Below are 17,890 nucleotides of genomic sequence, written 5' to 3'. Positions count from 1 at the left end.
TGAGAGTACTGAGCGCAGAGATTGATGGGGAGGGGTGTGGGATGATGGTGATGGTGGGATGTGAAGTTTGGAGTTTGGGGTTTGGGGTTGGGGGGAGGTTGGGGTGGGATGAGATGAGATGAGATGGGTTGAGATGGGATAGGATGGAGTGAATAGAATAGAATAGATGAATAGTATAGTGAATTGAGACTTGAAGGTGCAGGTGTGTTTTGTTGCATATCTGGAGAACATCGAAATTGATATCACTCTTTAAGGGAATCAATAGTTTCGTAAGCACATTGCTTTAAAGATTACTAATCTCTAAAGTGAAAGGGATAAGATTGGCTGAAATAAATGACAAGGTTGGATAGGTATAAATGTGAGATGAGTGAATTGAGTTGAGTTGAAAAGAGGTTTGTTGCATATCTAGAGACCATCGAAATTGACGTCGCCTTCTTGGGGGGACCAATGGTTTTCAGAGCGCAAAGATTGTTATAGGAGTATATAAGGAGAGGTTGAGACGAGACAGGTGAATAGAAGTGATAAATAGTACAGTGAATTAGATTGACACTTGAAGCGAGGTTTTGTTGCATATCTCGAGACCATCGAAATTGACGTCACTTCTTAGGGAACCAATGATTTTGCGAGCGCATTGCTTTAAAGACTAGTAATCTCCATAGCGGAAGGGTGGGAGGGGCTGGAGTGAATGACAAGGTTGGACAGGTATGAATAGGATGAGATGGAATGAGTGAATGGGATGAGTCAATGGGATTAGTGAATAGAATCAATGATTCAGATCCGAACTTAGCTCTATCTTATGATAGAGAGATAGGTAGCTCTGTCAGAGCGAACACTGTCGAAAAAAGATGAGGGAGATGAAATATAAATGCGGACAAGTCGTTAGAGATTTGGCGACGTGAGTTTATACATACTTCCTCATCATGAAGGATGGATAATGCTACATACCACTAGTAGGAGATACATTGTGTGATCTAGAATCTCGAGTTCTCAGTAATGATGATTATGAAGATTACTGTGGTGTTGTTTTAGTATACTTGCTCGTTTATTGATGGAGTAGTGTTGGATTTGGGATGGTGTGAAGGTTAGACACGAGATAGGTTGATTTTTCATTGATGCGATTTTAATGTTGAGATTTCTACACCTATTGATTATTTCAACCCCCTGATTAACATAACGAGACTACAGATTATGTTTCATCACCATGCTATCGTCAACATAAAAATAGTCTCCTGTCTAGGAAACAAAGGAGACTCTAGATATAAACAGAATAATGACTTGAAAACATAAACTTCGCACCGAGAATGCGAGTATTATCTGTCAACTCGTCCTTTCCGCGTATATATTATAGAAAGCATCTAGTAGCGCAATCTCATGAAGCAAGTCCTTTCGCTTAATACACAAACTTAAACGATCCCGAGTCAATTTTTTTTTACAACGCCTGTGGTGGATCTTGAAGGATTGTTATGGGTCTATCAGATATATATCTAGGAGAATGGGAGAAATGGTCGCTATGGCTGCGTTTTCATTTTCCCATAAACGATCTTGATAATCGTAGAGAAGGAAGAGCTCGTAATATCCTAGATCGGTCTCTAACCACGGAAGTCCCTATTCAAGTGATGCACTATAGGGTTTTGTCCCAGAACTATCTAGTTGTTGTGGTGAATCGCGTGGATCGACGATTAAATGCTTCCCAGTTTCACCTTCCGCTCACACTTGACATTTTCCAAAGACGGGACAGTTGTTCATTAGTAGGACGTGCATGCATATAAATAAAGCAATCACAGATGAGCCATCGTAAACACAGGCCATTGAAAACAGCAATCTCATAATCGATCCATGAAGCGGAGACACTCAACCACGATATCCAGCAAATTTCTCCTCGCATCCTCTCAAGTCCCTTGCCGCCATCTCCTCATACACGCTACGTTCCCCCATACTCAACACCTTCCACTTCTCACCCAATAATATACCAAGTTGTCCAAACGAGAGCTGAGGATTCTCCTGACGAACTCTCTCACGATGAGCATTGGCAAAGAACATGTACGCGCTCATGGCTCGTTTAGGCGCATTGGGATCTTTCCTCTTGTTCTGAAGATCGATACGTTGAAAATGTTTTGCTAGGTTTGAAGGGGATGGTTGGGTGGTGTTTTGGCTTTGTTGTTCTTGCAATGGGTTTTGTTGTTCTGATAAGTTGAGTTGTGGATGGTGAATATAGGGGCTGGTGGGTGCTGCGGAGAAGGACGGGATTGATGGGTTATTCTGAGTGGGGATTTCATGATTGGGAGGGCCGGAGATCAGAGTAGGAGTGATGCGCTTCTTGATTTTAGGAGGTGTCGCTGAAGATGGTGAAGGATTGACGGGGTTGGATTGTTCCTCAATACTCCCATGACTGGTAATATCAGAGGTAGAAGCTTGTTCTATCTTAGCTGAAGCCCGAGAGTTTGTAAGAGTATGATCTGTTAGATCAACACTCTTGCTAGCATCGGTAGAGCGACTCGAGTCTGCATCCATTTCAATGCTATATTGTCGAACATATATGTGTGTGTCTCCTGATTGAGTGATCAACTTGGGATGCTAATCGGCTTGATAATTTTCACCCTCAATCTCTAGAATAAAAAACATAAAAAGGATACCTAGCAAAGATCTACTCAAGTACTTGGGTATTTATACATCATCTCAAGATTCATACAAAGTCCCTCATTACCTGCATTTGGACTGCAGCCTAGTTTTTGTATTGATCTGTGCACATTGTCAACCTGAAATACAACCTCGTGACTACAGGGAGAACTTTACACTACTGATGTGTAGGTATATAAAATGACCGCATCTAACGTTCAAGAAGAAGTCGGAAAGAGATCATGATGAAACTGGAGAAGGCACAATATCTACCCTAGCCAAAGGATGATTTGCGCAGTATGATCTCCACTTGGAGTCTGGAGGTAGATTTTATCATGAGAATACACGGAGATATTCAGTATTGACTAGAGACCATTGCAAAGTTACCTTTGTGAACTTGCGATCTCATACTGTACTATGTGGAGGAAGTTTAATGTTCACAAAAGTTTCAATGATCAAACCTATTCGGCGTTCAAACCCACCTCAAGACTCAAGACCACCTCAATATCTAAACCCATCAATACTCAGCCTCATCCCATTACTCCCCCTCATCTCGACATCCACCATCATTCTAACCACACCAAACCGTCTTAATATCTTAATATCTTAACATCTCAACATCTCAACCCAAATCTCAACCCCTCAATACGTAAGCACCAAACTCATCTCAATCCCCAAGCCCCCATTAGAACCCCAGTCAATTGCACCAGTTCAAAGAAACAAACAATATATATATAGATATATACCTAGAGATCCCAAAATAAAATACTACCTACCTACCTACTACCAACAGACACACCGATTCCAATTTGGATTCTTCCCGAAGCCTATCATAAAAAAGATGATATCAACATGAAAGAGAGTCAAGAAACCAACCGAGAATTATCAAGTGTGACAACATTTCTATGCCCTCTATACCTATACAACCCATATTCATACAACCCAAAATTCAAATTCCAAATCAAACATCTTGTACTCCGTATATACAAAGGTACACACAAACACAAACTTCTTTCTGTAGATTAAATCGTTATACAGAGTACGTACATATACATATATACATATAACTATATATACAAACATATATACATATAACTATACATACATATACATAACTATATATATATAATTATACATACATATATACATACATATATACACACACACACACACACAAACACACATAAACAAGATCTCATTCTATCAACAAAACTTCCACAACAGTCCATAACCATAGTGCATCCGCACTCGGTACAGAATACTAGGTACCTTTACTGCACAGTAAGTGTGGACTCTGTGGAAGATGCAATGCAATGCAGTAACACATTAAATTCATCAAGGATGCTCGCTACTCGGTCACGACTCACCTCGAGGCTGGACTTTTGGTGTCCGTAGCGTTTCTCTTCTGCTAATATAGAATATCATCAACTTGTGTTCTGCGATTCGTGAGGAGGTAGGTAGGTATGTATGTGTGATTCGGATTTTGGAAAAGGGATAGATAGATAGAGGTGTTATAGTATTGATACTGATACTGCTATTATATTATATTATATAGTGGGAAGATTCTATCGCGTACTAGACCGATAGATGTTATGTTTTCTTAATGTTGATGTTGATGTTGATGTTGAAAATTACATTGTACACCATAGAAGAAGCTTTTGTTTTCTCCCAAGCTAATTCTTTACTTTAGCTACCGGTATGGGGATGGTAGTAACGACGAATCGATAATCATCATCCATCCATCCATCCATCCATCCATCCATGGGATTCTCTTCTCCATTCTAGATTCAGGATCTTGGTAACATTATGTCATTATTTATTTCATCGATGATCGATCAATACTTCGTACCTAGCATTCATTGACTCTGTACTAATTAGGTATTGAGGTATTTCGTGTCTCCGTAGTAAAAACTAGGTATATAGAGTTTTTGACATTCTTAGGGTTTGTTTGATGACATGACGTCGTGGGATGATATTGTTATTACTATTAATTGTTTGTTCATCGAGGAGATGATCATAATCATATTTTCTATACAGAGGCTCGTGGGTAGTTGACACGAAATGAGGATGAGTCTATTCATGAATAACCATGATCATGATCCCATTCTCATTGAGTATCAATATAAGGTTACCTCATCATTGTGATCTTATCTGGGCAGCCCCAAGTTCCAACTACAGTACAAGTACTCCAAGGGGGAAATCCATCTCAGTAATCATAAGCTACTGATAATCACTATCATGTAAATAGCTAGTACAAGACTAAAATAAAATCGTGGGGGAAGTGGTATTATATCGTTGTACGTACAAACAGCCGTGACATTAGAACCACAGAGGTAAACTTTTCGATAAGAAAATTGTTGGTGCGTTCTCCTTGGCGTAAGCTTAAGCCGGATTTTAAAATTAAATTGTTTATTTCTTTCATTTATGACGGCGATCATACCAGAGACTATGCTTCTTTAGGGTGAGGGGGGGGGGTTGAGGGTTGGGAACTGTGAATTGTGAATGTGATAATGTTGATATCGATATTATTCATATCGCTCGGTATTAATATGGTAAATATGGTAAATATGGTAAATGTGGTATGAATTGTTTTAAATCCCGAGGAGGAAATAAAAACAAAGCATAAGCAAAAGGATGAAAGTATGTTCCTAGAGTATTTTTCTTATTCCTCTCTACCTAGGTACCTCTCTTTACCAGGTTTCTGTGCTTCGTCCTATTACAAAACCTCTAGGTAGTACCGATCCTTAGGTAATGACGCCACAATCACATTCATTCCTTTGTTTGTACAGGGAGCCCTGGAGAACCTTGGAACACACAAAACACAATTGAGGCTGGTGTTTGATATCGTCTCTTCCACTGTGCCACATGCACGCACACACCTCCTTCTTGCTGCAGGACAGACATGTTTATAACTCTGTGACTCATACACTTATAATACCACGCACGATAATCCAGAGATACATCCAATTTATCCGCGCCAGTGCATCCGAGTTATGCATATACTAAAGGGATAAATTAATCCTCGCAGCCTTCTCAACCTGAGAATAAATCGGGGGGTATACATTCTCATGCAAGTAATTAATATATATATATATCAAGGTAATAAATCGTATTCGATATATCACATTCTTCTCGTGTGATGAAGAGGCTCAGTGAATCAATATCTATCAATATCTATCAATATTGATGTTCCACTTGTATGGTACCGGTATGTAAGATCTTACAAAGTACAATCAAGATGCGAAGAAAAGGAACAAAAGGCCAGATAGATCATCATTGATTATTGGGCACTTGGGCACAGAGAGCGGATACCTGATGGAACATCGCAACAAAGGGTCCAACCGTCAAGACTCAAGACTCAAGACTCAAGACTCAAGACTCAAGACTCCAGAGCCTTTTAACTTTTCACCCAAGCGCCCCAAGGTTCTTTTTCACTTTTTGCATCTGAATTCACTAGCCGTGGCGCTATTAAAATGGTGGAACCTGGGAAATAATGAAAATCTCATTCTCTGATGGCTGATTGGTTATTGATAAGTGACCGATGGTTCGCCTCTTTGCCATGATTTTATGAAATCGGCTTCCGTAATGACTTCTGCTACTTGTTGTCCATATTTTTTTCTTCTTCTCTCTCGCTCTTCCTTCACACTCTCCTTCCTCCTCCACCTTCAGAGTACCGGTAGGTGGTTACGAATAATAACTGTGCCACTACAATGGAGAGGGTTTCAATCAATTCAACCGAAGACAAGTAAGTAAAAGTACTCTCAACACACCGACTCAAATTTATTCATCGTATGGTGGTATGTATGTATATACGTATCATATACGTATCATGTACGATGGCGAAAGGTAAGAAAAAGGAGACCTCTCAAGTGTCCGAAGCGGTTGGAAGGACGCGTTGCGTTGCCAGCGTGATGGATGTGATTTGACTCCTTTTTCTTCTTCTTCTTCTTCTTCTCATTTTTACCTGAATAAAAGATTTGGGTGGTGGTGTTGGTTTCAAGAGATTTCAGTAGGGTAGATCGCTGTAAGCCCAGTTTTCTTTTCATTGGTCGATAACGTCGCACTTTCCTCGCGCCGAACTGGAAAATAAAGGATTTAATTATGGGTTCCGTCCCAGTACGGGAATCCACAAAGACCAAAGTGGCAGTTCTCTTCTCTTATAAATAGAATCGTTGCTGCCACATTCAAATGAATTTTGAATTTTTTCCCGGTCCCGCTTTATTTCGGTTGTTCGTAATCTTACTCAATTTTACGATTTCAACCACAACCACATCCCACATCCACATCCAACCCAATCCAATCCATTCAATTTACCACCACGTTAGAATATACTCGAATATTCTAAGAAGCCTTAGTCCTCTTCCTCCTCTTCCAACCCACGAGAATACGTTGCGCTTGATTGTGCAAAGTATCATCCATTCCTTTAATAATTAAATCCGTCGGTTGCGACCTCGATTTACCATCGTGATTCACCTTCGCGACGTATCACCTTGATTCTTGGACCTTGGACCTTGTCGCATTGTCGCAACAACAACAACAACAACAAGAACTTCTTAAAACAAGAGCTTGCTATTCACACACTGATCATACCCCATCAGTCAGTGATTGCTAGGACTTCGACTCGATCATCATCTAGATCTTCCGGTCAATCACAAGTCATCTTCGTCGAGCAGCAACTGTAGGGGAGACATTGAGTTGTTTATCTCCCACAAACGGTACGGCTTTTATTTACGTCGGCGATTATAAACACACATTTATAGTCACATCTCTCTATCCCCAATCTCTTCTACTTTCCTACCTCATCGGCGGCTACTTTCGAGTTACGCTTTCAAATCAAGATACGCTCTCTCGAACGTCCGCTGTACCCCATCTACTCTCGGACCTTCACGATCCTTGAAAGAAAAAAACATTCACTCTTATCGCTTCCCGATTGCGATCTAACATTTTACATACAAATAGATCTGCTCGCTCACCTTCCCACAAACACTTCTTTGAAGAAACATCATCGAAGTCAACATGGATTCCATTCAGACACACCCTTCCAGTGCCGTTGACGCTAAAAACTTCATCGCACCCGGCTCACTGTCTTTCCCTGGTGGCGCCGCCGATATCACTCCACCATCTACTAACGAAGCTGTCGCTGGAAAGCAACAGGTCACACCTGCGGCTCCCGTCGCTGCCTCACCACCTGCCACTCCTGCTGCAACCCCCGCTGCGACCCAAGGTGTCAGTGGAATCGTCCCCACACTACAGTATGTATAACCCTGATGCCTCATCATATTTTTCATGAGGCTTATCTTGCATGTAAAGAAACATCGTTGCCACCGTCAACTTGGACTGCCGTCTTGACTTGAAGACCATCGCACTACATGCAAGAAACGCAGAATATAATCCAAAGGTGACTACTGATTCTCTAGGCTTGCTATCTATCATTTCGTTTTGCTAACCTGCCCAGCGTTTCGCTGCGGTTATTATGCGTATTCGCGATCCCAAGACTACTGCTCTGATCTTTGCTTCAGGCAAGATGGTTGTTACTGGTGCAAAGTCCGAAGACGATTCGAAATTGGCGTCCCGAAAATACGCACGTATCATCCAAAAGCTTGGTTTCAACGCAAAGTTCACCGATTTCAAGATCCAGAACATCGTTGGTTCCTGTGATATCAAGTTCCCCATTCGCTTGGAAGGACTTGCTTCACGCCATATGAATTTCAGCTCTTACGAGCCTGAATTATTCCCTGGTCTCATCTACAGAATGATGAAGCCTAAGATCGTTCTTTTGATCTTCGTCAGTGGCAAAATTGTCTTGACAGGAGCAAAAGTTCGTGAGGAGATTTACCAAGCTTTCGAGATGATCTATCCCGTGCTTCAAGGTAAATATTTATCTCTCTCTCTCTCTATGCATGACATCTGCTAACATCGCCCCCAAGATTTTAAGAAGGTCTGATTCAATTCAGATGTACCACCACTTTTTTACATTGTACAACATTATTTCACGATCTTACGAACATTAACATGCATGGTAGGCGTATCAAGGGGGGCAAAAGAGTCAAAGAAGGGACTCATACATTTGTGCTTTTCAGCATGTTTACGCGTTACTAGTACTCATAGACTGTGAAGCATCATCTTTGACGGATGGCATTGGTGCGCAGGTCCTGCGATGCCGTCATTAATTGCTACTTCTATTCTGATAAAGCAAGTATTCAAAATTGCCTTAGTTGGTACATTTTACAACAAATAATAAAGAAAACATTGGTTTTTATATACATATTGTGTTTAATGACTATGTGATAGAATATTAACGAAACCCGACCAAGCGAGAGTTCGAGATTATCCGAATGTGATGGTAATGATTCTCTTTATAATGATAAGTTTATTAGATTCAACTACACTGCATGCATATACACCATGATGTTTGTAACAGCCTTTACTCCTATGCCATCTGCATATGTGCAGTTTCCATCTGATCCACCATTTAATCCTCTTTATAATCCTTTATATGACCCTTCACCATCTAACCACTCGCAATCTAGTTGTACTCTATGTCAAAAGTAAATCACGCCATGTATCGTCTAAATCTAATTCCGCGATTATCCATCCAAACGTTATAGATAGACGAGTAAGAGCACATCCAAATCCCTCTCTCCTACTTACAAAGTATCTCCCCTCTCGGACCCGCCCGACTCCCATCATCCGTCATGCCATCCCACCCCTCTGTCACCTTCCAACCCCACTTCTTCTCCCACACTGCATCCTTCCCCTCCATCACATCCACAATCTTCTCTCCCAGCACGGGGAGAAACTTGAATCCATGTCCGCTACCACCCGTTGCTAAAAACACACCTTTGAGACCGAGGCCGCCGCTACTTTGCGGTTTATCGCAGTAGGTAATGAGGAATTCGCCGGTGGGGGTATCAGTGTACCAGCATACTCTTGTGTGCGAGAAGGGACGGGGTGGGAGATCGGGGAGGAATCTGTGGAGGGCTACTGCGGCTTCCTTTTGGAAAGAGACGGGGACGCAATTGTCGGCGTGGTCGTAAGTTGTTTGGGGTAGGGAGACGCTGATCATCTCGCCTGAGGAGGAGGGGTGGGGATGGGGAATCATGGTTGGGTTTGAGTATCCGTGGGCGTGGCGTGCGATTTTTAGAATATTGTTCCGTGGTGGGAGGATAAAGTAACCGGTAGCCATGTTGAGGAGTACGGGGATGTCTTTGTATCTTTCCTGTTCTTCATCTGTGATATCAATGTATAGCAAACACTGCCCGCTAGAATGCACTTGAGAGCGTAAATCGAGGAATTTCGCACTCCAGGCTCCAGCTGCGAGAATCGTGAGGTCGGCAAAGTATTGGGTGCCAGATGCAGTGTTGGCCCCAAGAATCGTGCTTTGATCGGGCGAGAAGATAAGCGATGTGACTTCCGAGACGATGAATTTGACACGTTCATCAGCAAGCTTTTCAACCTCTTTTCGTAGCCAGACTAGGGAGGCTCCCGCGTCAGCCCACCCTGATCGTCGGTTAATATATCCCCATTCTCCACTCCCTGGCCCTACATTGAAGCGTTTCTGTATAGCCTCGGCTGAGGGTAATTCTAAGACACCGTCTGTGTCCCCAGCTTGTTTCATCAATTGTTGGACATTTAAAAAGCTCGATCGGACATATCCTTGCCCGCTGTTCTCATATGAAGTGTCGCAGGTTAAACATAAACCACTTTCAGAGTATCGACCCTGGCCGCCAAGTTCATCATCGCCTGTCTGTCGCCATTGTTTCTGGGCAGAGTCCGCGAGTTCGGCATAGAGGGGATCACCGTAGTCTGCACGGATAATGCGCGAGGAGTCGACGGAGGAGGCATCTGGAGCAGGAAAGGGAGAGCGATCGAGGAGAGTTATGGTTGTGTTTTGGTAGTCGGGTCTCTTAAGAAGAGCGAGGGCAGTGCTTAGAGAGAACACACCTGTGCCGATTATGAGAATCGACGAAGGGGGAGTATAGACTGTCATGATGGAAGAGTAGTGAAGCAAAATAGAATTCGCACAGTGTAGACGGGTGGAATGTGTGTGATTACGAATGGATGATTAGAGAAAAGTCACTTAAATTCTGGGGAACACATGAAAAACGATGAGAATCTAGATAAGTAGATCGACGAGAAGGGAATGCAAAGAGAGAAGTCTATAACTCCTCCCAAAGACAAATACTTATAGTGGGGGTAGAGGATCCCCAGAACCTTGGAGAAATTTGGCAACTGCACCAAATCAAAAGATACATGATAAAAAGAAGCTAGAAAATAACGCGGCCCACCAGCACGGTGTTTCCATGTTGAGTATGTGACTGTGAAATCCATACTTCGGATTTGGTGAGATGATTCACATTCAAAGAAAGAAACGATTTAATCTGTAGATGTCAGTATGATTCCTTTCTGTGCGGAATTTTGATGTTTGGTTGCTGATTATCATTGAGATGAGAAGTAATGTGGCAGCTCAGACCAATAATCTTCGGCAATTAGGATAAGCTGACCTTTTAGTAAGCGTCAACTGAAAGGCGCATGTCAAGCTTTAACCAATGAAACAAACTCGTAGCCTTGTCGCAACAAGTATCGCGCCTTTTATAATACCATCGCTTTTCGTGCACATATTCCCCATTCTCTAGGGGATATGCCAAATATAACGCATATGGAATTGGAAAGTAGTACTGCAAAATGAGTTCCAAAAAGATCATCGAGTTTCCAGATGTTTCGAATAAGCTTCAAGCTCCTTCCAAGAAATCGTTATTCGAGAGGCAGAAAGCAGATGCAGAAGCTAAGAGGTTGAGGGAGGAGGCAGAAACGAAGGCTGTGTATGAGGATTTTGTGAAAAGTTTTGATGATGAAGATGATGCGCCTGCAGCTGGGGCTGATGGAATGGGAGGGATGGGCGGCATGGGAGGAAATAGACATTTTGGAAGAGGAGGGTTTAGTAGTGGAATGGGAAGAGGGGGTTTTGGGGATAGTAGAGGAGGAATCGCGCCACGAGGAGGACTAGGGACGGGTAGTGGACCGGGGAGCTTAGGACCTTTACCAGGGAATATGGGCAATAATACTTTACCAAAGAAAAGAGCATTCGAAGGCTTCGCACAAAGCTCCTCGCGCAGAGACGACAAAGGTCCATTTGCATTTGACGACTACAGCCATGATGGACCTGCATCAAAAGTCCTCAAGACATTCGATCATGATGAAGACAGTATGGGGACCAGCAGAGACGAGGAGAGAGCTGTGGCCAAACCCACCTTACGACTGGCATCTCTACCCCCTGGTACCTCGCCAGCCGTCATTAAAGCTTTACTTCCTACAAACTTGACAGTCGATGCTGTCAGAATCATACCACCTTCTGGACCAACATCATTTACGGAAAGAAAGTCTATGTCGGCGATCGTCACATTAGCCAAAGACACCCCTGCGAATGACATTGACACAACAGTCAACTCGCTACAAAACAAATACTTAGGATTTGGATATTATTTGAATTTACATAGGCATTTGTCATCAGCAGCGATGTCAACTTCTACGCAGATCTCAAACATAGGGAGTGCAGCAGCCTCGCAACCTTTCGGCGCCAAACCAGTCAATCCACCAGCAGCTCGCGGAGGGTTTTCAGGGTCGTCTCATCGTGGGGGCTTTGCTCCACCAACCTCTTATAACAACACACCCCAATTAAGCCGATCCACACTTTTTGTTCCAGTCCAGCCACCGCAGGATATCAAAGAATTAAAACTCATTCACAAAACGATCGAATCGCTTCTCACTCATGGACCTGAGTTCGAAGCGCTCTTAATGTCACGCGCGTCCGTTCAGCGAGAGGGAAAATGGGCATGGTTATGGGACTCGAGAAGTACAGGTGGGGTTTGGTATCGATGGCGATTATGGGAGGTGTTGACAGGTTCGCAATCCAAGAGAGGGCAAGGAAAATACCTTCCACTATTTGAAGGCTCTTCGGCATGGAAGCAACCCGATCAACCTTTAGCATATGAATACACGACCCGTCTAGATGAATTCGTTTCGGATTCCGAGTACAACTCCTCCGATGAAGATGACTCTGGCGACGAAGGTGCTAGACGTCCTCCAATTGACCCTAATACATTAAATGAGGACGGAAAAGCATATCTGAACCCTCTTGAGAAGGCTAAACTTACACACCTTCTATCACGCTTACCTACTAGTACTGGTAAACTACGAAAAGGAGACGTGGCTCGAGTCACTGCATTTGCAATCTCACATGCAGGTCGAGGAGCCGATGAAGTTGTTTCTGCAATTGTATCTAATGTCGAAAAGCCTTTTGCTTACACATCCGCAAATCCAGATCGCAAAAAGGACAAAGAGAGAGATAATAGTGGCGATGAGAAAGATGATAATGCCGAGGAGGAAGACACTAGTTCTGCGTCGCTAATAGGCTTATACATTGTGTCTGATATTTTATCAAGTAGTTCTACAAGTGGTGTTAGACACGCGTGGCGCTATCGACAGTTGTTCGAGCAGGAAATGCGAAGGAAAAAGACATTTGAGGGATTGGGGAGGATGGAGCGGAAAATGAAATGGGGGCGATTAAGGGCTGAGAAGTGGAAGAGAAGTGTAGGGAATGTGTTGGGTTTATGGGAGGGTTGGTGTGTATTCCCACAGGAAAGCCAAGACGAATTCGGCAAGGTGTTCCGAGAACCTCCTTTATCGGCGGAGGAATTGAAAGAACTAGAGGAAAAGGGTAAGGAGGAGAAAAACAAAGAGAAGAGTAAATGGAAAGCTGTGGAGGTGGCTCCAAAGGAGAAAATTAACGAGGAAACTAATGAAGGGTATTTGGATGGTGAACCGATGGTAGAAGATGATGAGGATGTAGACGGTGTACCAATGGAAGAGGAAGATGTGGACGGGGAACCAATGGCCGATAGTGATGATGGCGACGATCTGGATGGAGAACCCATGCAAGTACAAGACGATGAAGGGGACACGTATGAACCTCCTCCTGCTGTGGACACAGCACCAGAGCCGACAGCGAAGGCTGAAGAGTCGGTACCGCCGAGAAGAGCAAGACCGCGCGCGGTAGATATGTTTGCTGACTCGGATGATGAGGATTGAGTGGCTGAAGTCAGAAGTCGCGACTAGGTTGTGCTGATGGGTAATACATCCGAGGCATTATTATATAAATACTAGATACCAATTTTTCCATTCATTGTCGCCATCTTGCTCGTACTACTATGCCCTGTTCATCTTTCTGGTTTTTCTCAGAACAAAATCTGACATGGGATAAGAGAAGTTGAAGAATAGGTTCGATCTAAATATGAACTTGAATGTGAATAATATATCAATTGATTAAAAGTATACTCATAGCCAGTCTAATTCCCAAATTCCCATGCCATGCACCAATCCCAATAACCCGTTTTAATCCTACCCAACCGTTGCAACACTCATGTACAGCGAATGAACCTGTACTACTTTTATCTTGTTACAAAAATCAAGCATGAACGAAGACAGAATTACCACTTCGGCCCCGCACTACTCGCTCTCCTCTCCCTCTTTCCATTGTGCCCGTCATTGGCTACACTCCCCCTTCGCCTTAACCCCCCTGCCTTTCTCCTTCTCACAATTTGATATCCTCTATCTAACTCTGTCTCCACAGCACATCTAACTTTAAGTGCTCCGACAGCTGGCCATACACTTTTTTCTCCCCTCAATGTCCAATAGTCTATACTTTCCTGAGTAGGCGTCTCAAGAAGACGGATAAAATCGCCTGCGGACAGAACTGGAACGAGTGTTACGGATGCGGCAGGTATATGCTCATCTACCAGAAACCTGCGAATAGACAGAGGGAGAAGCTGCAAGGAATCGAGTTGTTGTAGTCGATGATGAATTTCCATGGTTATGAGACGTAATAGGCCGCCAGTTAAAGAGGTACGCCCCCCGCGAGTGTAGAGGCGAGAGGGGCCGTGCATGTCAGATTGTAGAAAAGGGACAAGATAGGGACGGGCCTGAGAGACGATGAAGTGGTTTACGTTGAAGAGCTCGGCGATGCGGGAGAGGGGCGAGTCGCGGTCAGTATATGAAGCGTGGGTCCAGGGGTGGAATGTAGCATCTGCTGCAGCGGACCAGGGAATTATGGTGCCGGTCAGGGGATCTTTACATTTCAAGGTTACAGAAGACCCATAAAGAGAGGGATTTGATGCGTTAGATGCTAGGGCTGCTGACCATATCAACTACTTCAGTTAGCAATGAATTATGAGAATGAAGAGAGTATACGTACAACGTTGGGTGCTGTGAGATAGTTAAGTAGATTTGGTACCCCCCCCTTTCCACTAGTAGCCACCGTAATGTTCAAGACTCTCTTAGTCTTATTATATGCCTCTTCAAATGTCAAATCACCCACATTTGCCCGCACACATTCCTCTAGTACCTTCACATCCAAAAAGTATCCTTCCCTGTAGAATCTTTTTACTCTCCTCGTCAATGTCTCCCACCACCCACTCGTACCCTGGAGTCCCCTTTCTTTCCCCGCAAAAGCCGATAGGTCAATACTTTCTCCATTCAAAAACTTTGGCAGCTCATCTTCCGTGTGAATTCCCACCAATGCTGCGATGAGCGCTCCCGTTGCTGTACCCGTTACAATTCGGGGTAATAAACCCCTATTAAACAACGCTTTCACAACTCCCAAATGACATAGTCCAAATATTGCTCCGCCCTGTAATACCAATGTACTTCTTCCAAAGGCCTGCCGAGTATCATGCAAAAGATCCAACTTCGCCTGACTGCTAAAGCCCATCACCGCCCCATTGTTGCCATCAGCGCCGGGTGTCGTAGGCAATTGAGTCACATCTGCTACCGCTTGCGCGACTTGTGTAATATAATCTTCGATTAAGAGTTTCGTCCCTGCAAATGCGCGATTGAAAAGTCGAGGAGCGGATATATTCCCAAGGTTACGTACAAGACCAGATCTCAGCAGATTGACCAGTTGTAGGATATCTCCTTCTTCGCGGGCTATTATGATTGATTGCAATCGCTCGTGTATCAATCGATAATCGTAGTACTTGGATGTAGGATTCTGGCGCCTGATTGCAATTCTGTTAGCTATTGTTCACCGCATGTAAAGAGGGTTTTGGTGTGAACAGACCATAAATCATTTCCCAACAAAACATCCAATTGAAAAGCAGCTTCCTCCCATTCCTCATATGTATGAGCATCTTGTAAAAGATCTAACCAAAGTCGTACTGGTTTCTTTCGAGTCATCCATTGCATGAACCTCTGTTTGTGCCATTATTAGCGTTGCTCAGTTTACAACATTCATAACAAGCTATCAATCTCCTTACTCTTTGCCAGAAGTACATGACCTCCAAGAGCATACTCCATATTCCCGATAAAATTCCAGTCATTTTGAGAGTAATTGAAGTCTCGCAGACCTGAACTACATGTTTGATTGTACAAGGTTGACAATTTATGGATTCACAAAAGAAGGGTTCTAATAAGAATGAGGATTAGCATGTGATGATTTCCCCAGATTGTCAGGGATGAAGCTTTGGCCCATCTTCTTTATGCAACAACATCTCGAGTAGGTAGGGAGAGAGGTATCAACAGTTTTCACATAAACGTAACACCATTCGTGTTGAATTAATCTTTCAGTCACAATGCTATTGCATGTAATGTAGCCCTTGGTAATTCGAGAATCTTTGGAAAACACACATGTATCTCAAATTGCATGTATGCCAATGCCTCATCCTTGTGTAGTAGAGGCTTAGTTAGCTATTGTACAATCTGTTAGAAAACATCGGGTATGTTATGAGAAACACAGAAAATGCCTTTCGAAGTGCCTGGTATATGAACGCAATATCTATGGCCACTATTATACTTCTAAAGTTGAGCTCATTCATCATCATCATCCTCAATAATGTTACGCTTTCTCCTGTTTCCACCAGCTTCTGCATGTGGAGCTTGAACGACATCCTCGTCATCTAGATCAGCTTCGGCATCTGCGTCAGCATCACTATCTTCGGCAGGTTTTGACGTCTTCTGTTTCTTGTGTCTAGGAGCTTCATCACTCTCATCAAGGATTTCTTCTTCCTCATCGTCGTCTCCACCACCTTCCTCAAGTTCCTCATCGCTAGATGCCAAAAAGTCATCCTCTTTGTCGTACTCATCTTCACGATTTCTACCACGAGGAAGGTCGTCATCCGAATCATAATCTGGTCTACGACGAGGACGCTTAGCTCCAGCAGGTTTACGTGGTCCACGACGTCCAGGGCGACCGTCTAAATCATCGAGAGTAAGACCTGCCCCCACACCCACACGACGACCGGTTGATTGACTGGCTCTATCAAGCTGAGCCTCACGACGACGTTGAGCACGCATACGTTCCTTTTCTGCCATTTCTGCTCGCTTCTTTTGAAGTTCGGGATCTTCATTTTTGACAATCATATTTAGGCGTTTCTTTTCACCTCCTTCAAGACCAGTAGCTGCAGTAAGATTCTTCTTCAACCTGTTCAGAGCATCATCTTCAATAGACTTGTTGGGCCTGACTGTGTACTCGTTGGTCATGTGCCCTACGACAACAAGAATTTGAGATGTAACTGAAGGTGAAGCCATGTAACTATGTGAGTCTAAGACTTCATTATATTTGCTATCCTTGGCGGGCGCAAGAGGTTTACTCTGTAATTCATAATGCTGATCGCCAATAGCTAGAGTGGTGCTTCCATCGCTCCATTTGTATATGTTCGTGTTACTTTCGAGTTTACCAGAATCTGACTTGCGATAGCGGATCGTTGATTCGGCAACATTCCTGGCCGAGAAATTTGCGGATTGGGTAGAGACATGGTGATCGGAGACGGGGATTTCAAAAGTCTCGGGATTATATTCTCGAGGCTCAATTCCAAAGAACTTGGGAAGGCGAAACGTATGGAACTGTGAAATTATTAGCTATGTGCATAAAAGATGACTGGAATGAGGCGCATCTACTTCTCCATCTGAAGGTCTCGGAACCGGATGTCTGAATATATCAGCCTCGAGAATTCGCGCATTTCGAGTATCTTCCACAGGCAATTCTTCCTCATCTTCCCTATCAGGCACTCTATCATCGCGCCCCGCATCGTCTCCCGAATCCAATTCTGCGTCACTCAACACTCGGGGTGGTGGTGGTGCGGTCTCCGGCTCCTCATCAGGAACATCTCCAAATAGATCATCCTCCTCATCAACATCAGAGATATTGTTCATAACTTCGTCTTCTGAGTTGGACGCCATTTCAAGTGGTGTGTGTATTAATGGTTGTAGAGTAGAAAATGTC

The 17,890-nt window shown here is 43.5% G+C and overlaps 6 protein-coding genes across 6 annotated transcripts; 2 read left to right on the top strand and 4 right to left on the bottom strand.

Moving 5' to 3' along the window:
* Positions 1-1,851: 1,851 nt before the first annotated feature.
* Positions 1,852-2,511, bottom strand: EAF01_001855 (uncharacterized protein; the record flags this gene model as incomplete). Its single annotated transcript, XM_038910105.1, has 1 exon — positions 1,852-2,511. The coding sequence occupies one exon, from the start codon at positions 2,509-2,511 to the stop codon at positions 1,852-1,854; it is 660 nt and encodes a 219-aa protein (XP_038774917.1).
* A 5,121-nt stretch (positions 2,512-7,632) lies between these two features.
* EAF01_001854 (uncharacterized protein) lies at positions 7,633-8,560 on the top strand (the record flags this gene model as incomplete). Its single annotated transcript, XM_038910104.1, has 4 exons — positions 7,633-7,868; positions 7,927-8,014; positions 8,072-8,486; positions 8,544-8,560. The coding sequence occupies 4 exons, from the start codon at positions 7,633-7,635 to the stop codon at positions 8,558-8,560; spliced, it is 756 nt and encodes a 251-aa protein (XP_038774916.1).
* Positions 8,561-9,259: 699 nt separating this feature from the next.
* Positions 9,260-10,606, bottom strand: EAF01_001853 (uncharacterized protein; the record flags this gene model as incomplete). Its single annotated transcript, XM_038910103.1, has 1 exon — positions 9,260-10,606. One exon carries the CDS (start codon positions 10,604-10,606, stop codon positions 9,260-9,262), a length of 1,347 nt encoding a protein of 448 aa, XP_038774915.1.
* A 695-nt stretch (positions 10,607-11,301) lies between these two features.
* On the top strand, positions 11,302-13,704 carry EAF01_001852 (uncharacterized protein; the record flags this gene model as incomplete). Its single annotated transcript, XM_038910102.1, has 1 exon — positions 11,302-13,704. One exon carries the CDS (start codon positions 11,302-11,304, stop codon positions 13,702-13,704), a length of 2,403 nt encoding a protein of 800 aa, XP_038774914.1.
* Positions 13,705-14,102: 398 nt separating this feature from the next.
* Positions 14,103-15,989, bottom strand: EAF01_001851 (uncharacterized protein; the record flags this gene model as incomplete). Its single annotated transcript, XM_038910101.1, has 4 exons — positions 14,103-14,819; positions 14,867-15,668; positions 15,731-15,861; positions 15,927-15,989. The coding sequence occupies 4 exons, from the start codon at positions 15,987-15,989 to the stop codon at positions 14,103-14,105; spliced, it is 1,713 nt and encodes a 570-aa protein (XP_038774913.1).
* Positions 15,990-16,476: 487 nt separating this feature from the next.
* EAF01_001850 (uncharacterized protein) lies at positions 16,477-17,847 on the bottom strand (the record flags this gene model as incomplete). The annotated part of the gene is made up of 2 exons (XM_038910100.1): positions 16,477-17,511; positions 17,566-17,847. 2 exons carry the CDS (start codon positions 17,845-17,847, stop codon positions 16,477-16,479), a joined length of 1,317 nt encoding a protein of 438 aa, XP_038774912.1.
* Positions 17,848-17,890: the final 43 nt, after the last annotated feature.

This window comes from Botrytis porri (assembly GCF_014898465.1).
Source record: "Botrytis porri strain MUCL 3234 chromosome Unknown BPOR_002, whole genome shotgun sequence".
Lineage (NCBI taxonomy): Eukaryota > Fungi > Ascomycota > Leotiomycetes > Helotiales > Sclerotiniaceae > Botrytis > Botrytis porri.
Note: the sequence above shows the minus strand (reverse complement) of the source record. Positions and strands in the feature narration are given on the sequence as shown.